At 63.0% G+C, this 1391-nt stretch overlaps 1 protein-coding gene across 1 annotated transcript; it reads right to left on the bottom strand.

The window, feature by feature from the left end:
- Window positions 1-5: 5 nt before the first annotated feature.
- Window positions 6-1194, bottom strand: LOC100481739 (actin; the record flags this gene model as incomplete). The annotated part of the gene is made up of 3 exons (XM_034652795.1): window positions 1031-1194; window positions 630-869; window positions 6-173 (listed from the first exon to the last, which is right to left on the bottom strand). Coding segments are annotated over exons 1-3 (531 nt in total), but the record flags the coding sequence as incomplete, so codon positions are not given.
- Between the last annotated feature and the right edge of the window lie 197 nt (window positions 1195-1391).

Here is a 1391-nt window from a genome sequence, read left to right as displayed (position 1 = left end):
TCCAGACGCAGGATGGCGTGGGGCAGGGCGTACCCCTCGTAGATGGGCACAGTGTGGGTGACCCCGTCCCCGGAGTCCATCACGATGCCAGTGGTACGGCCAGAGGCGTACAGGGACAGCACAGCCTGGATGGCCACGTACATGGCTGGGGTGTTGAAGGTCTCGAACATAATCTGTAGGGAGAGGAGCCAGGTCACGCTCAGGAAACCACAGGGAGGGAGGGAGAAGGGGGTCAGGCCAGACTGGGGACATGCAGTAAAGTGCAAGGAACACAGCTAAATGTGCTGGGGATCCCGGGATGGGGATTCACGTCAGACCTACTGTGCACCTACTGAATACACACTCCAAGGCCACTCGACACCAGCCTCGTCGGCTTAGTCACACGAGCCAGTGTTAGTACCTACAACCCACAGCATTTTATAACCTCAAACACCTAATCAGAAAGGCAAACACGAGAAAGATGCCGTCTGGGTAAAAGCAAATAGAACCTGCAAAGTTCCAAAGGAGACTCAGGTCAGAGAAGAAAGTCCTGGAGAATGGCAGAAGAAAGAACACATGAGACAGGGCGTGGCACAGAAGAGCAAGAGACGATGGGGTGGCCGCCCACGGAAGGCCAGCGGGCCACTAACCTGGGTCATCTTCTCACGGTTGGCCTTGGGGTTCAGGGGGGCCTCGGTCAGCAGCACGGGGTGCTCCTCGGGGGCCACACGCAGCTCATTGTAGAAAGTGTGGTGCCAGATCTTCTCCATGTCGTCCCAGTTGGTGACGATACCGTGCTCGATGGGGTACTTGAGGGTCAGGATGCCTCTCTTGCTCTGGGCCTCGTCACCCACATAGGAATCCTTCTGGCCCATACCCACCATCACGCCCTGCGAAGGGAGGGGCGAGAAGCACTGAGCACGGACCCGGGGACAGCGACCGCCACCCCGAAAGCCAAAGGCCAGGCCCTGCCCCCGAGAAGGAACCTGCTCCCGGGAGAGAAGGCCCCATCGACCCCCACCCCAGGTCAGAGCCCAGACCAGCGCCCTACCTGGTGCCGGGGGCGCCCCACGATGGAGGGGAAGACAGCCCGGGGAGCGTCGTCGCCTGCGAAGCCGGCTTTGCACATGCCGGAGCCGTTGTCGACCACGAGCGCAGCGATATCGTCATCCATGGCGAACTGCGGCGGGAGCCGGGCCTTGAACCGGAGGTCGGGTGGGGCCGCCCCCGCCCAGCCCACTTCCGGCGCGCCGCGGCCTCGAGCCGCCAGGGGGCGCCGGCGCGCGCCCACATTGGGGACAAAGGCGGCCGGGCCGGCAGCGTTATTACCATAAAAGGCAAACGCTGGTTGGAAGCGGCCCCGCAGCGCGCGGCAGGAAGCCAGACCCCCGCCCCCTCCCCACCCAGGGCTG

Source organism: Ailuropoda melanoleuca, unplaced genomic scaffold (assembly GCF_002007445.2).
Source record: "Ailuropoda melanoleuca isolate Jingjing unplaced genomic scaffold, ASM200744v2 unplaced-scaffold67238, whole genome shotgun sequence".
Lineage (NCBI taxonomy): Eukaryota > Metazoa > Chordata > Mammalia > Carnivora > Ursidae > Ailuropoda > Ailuropoda melanoleuca.
Note: the sequence above shows the minus strand (reverse complement) of the source record. Positions and strands in the feature narration are given on the sequence as shown.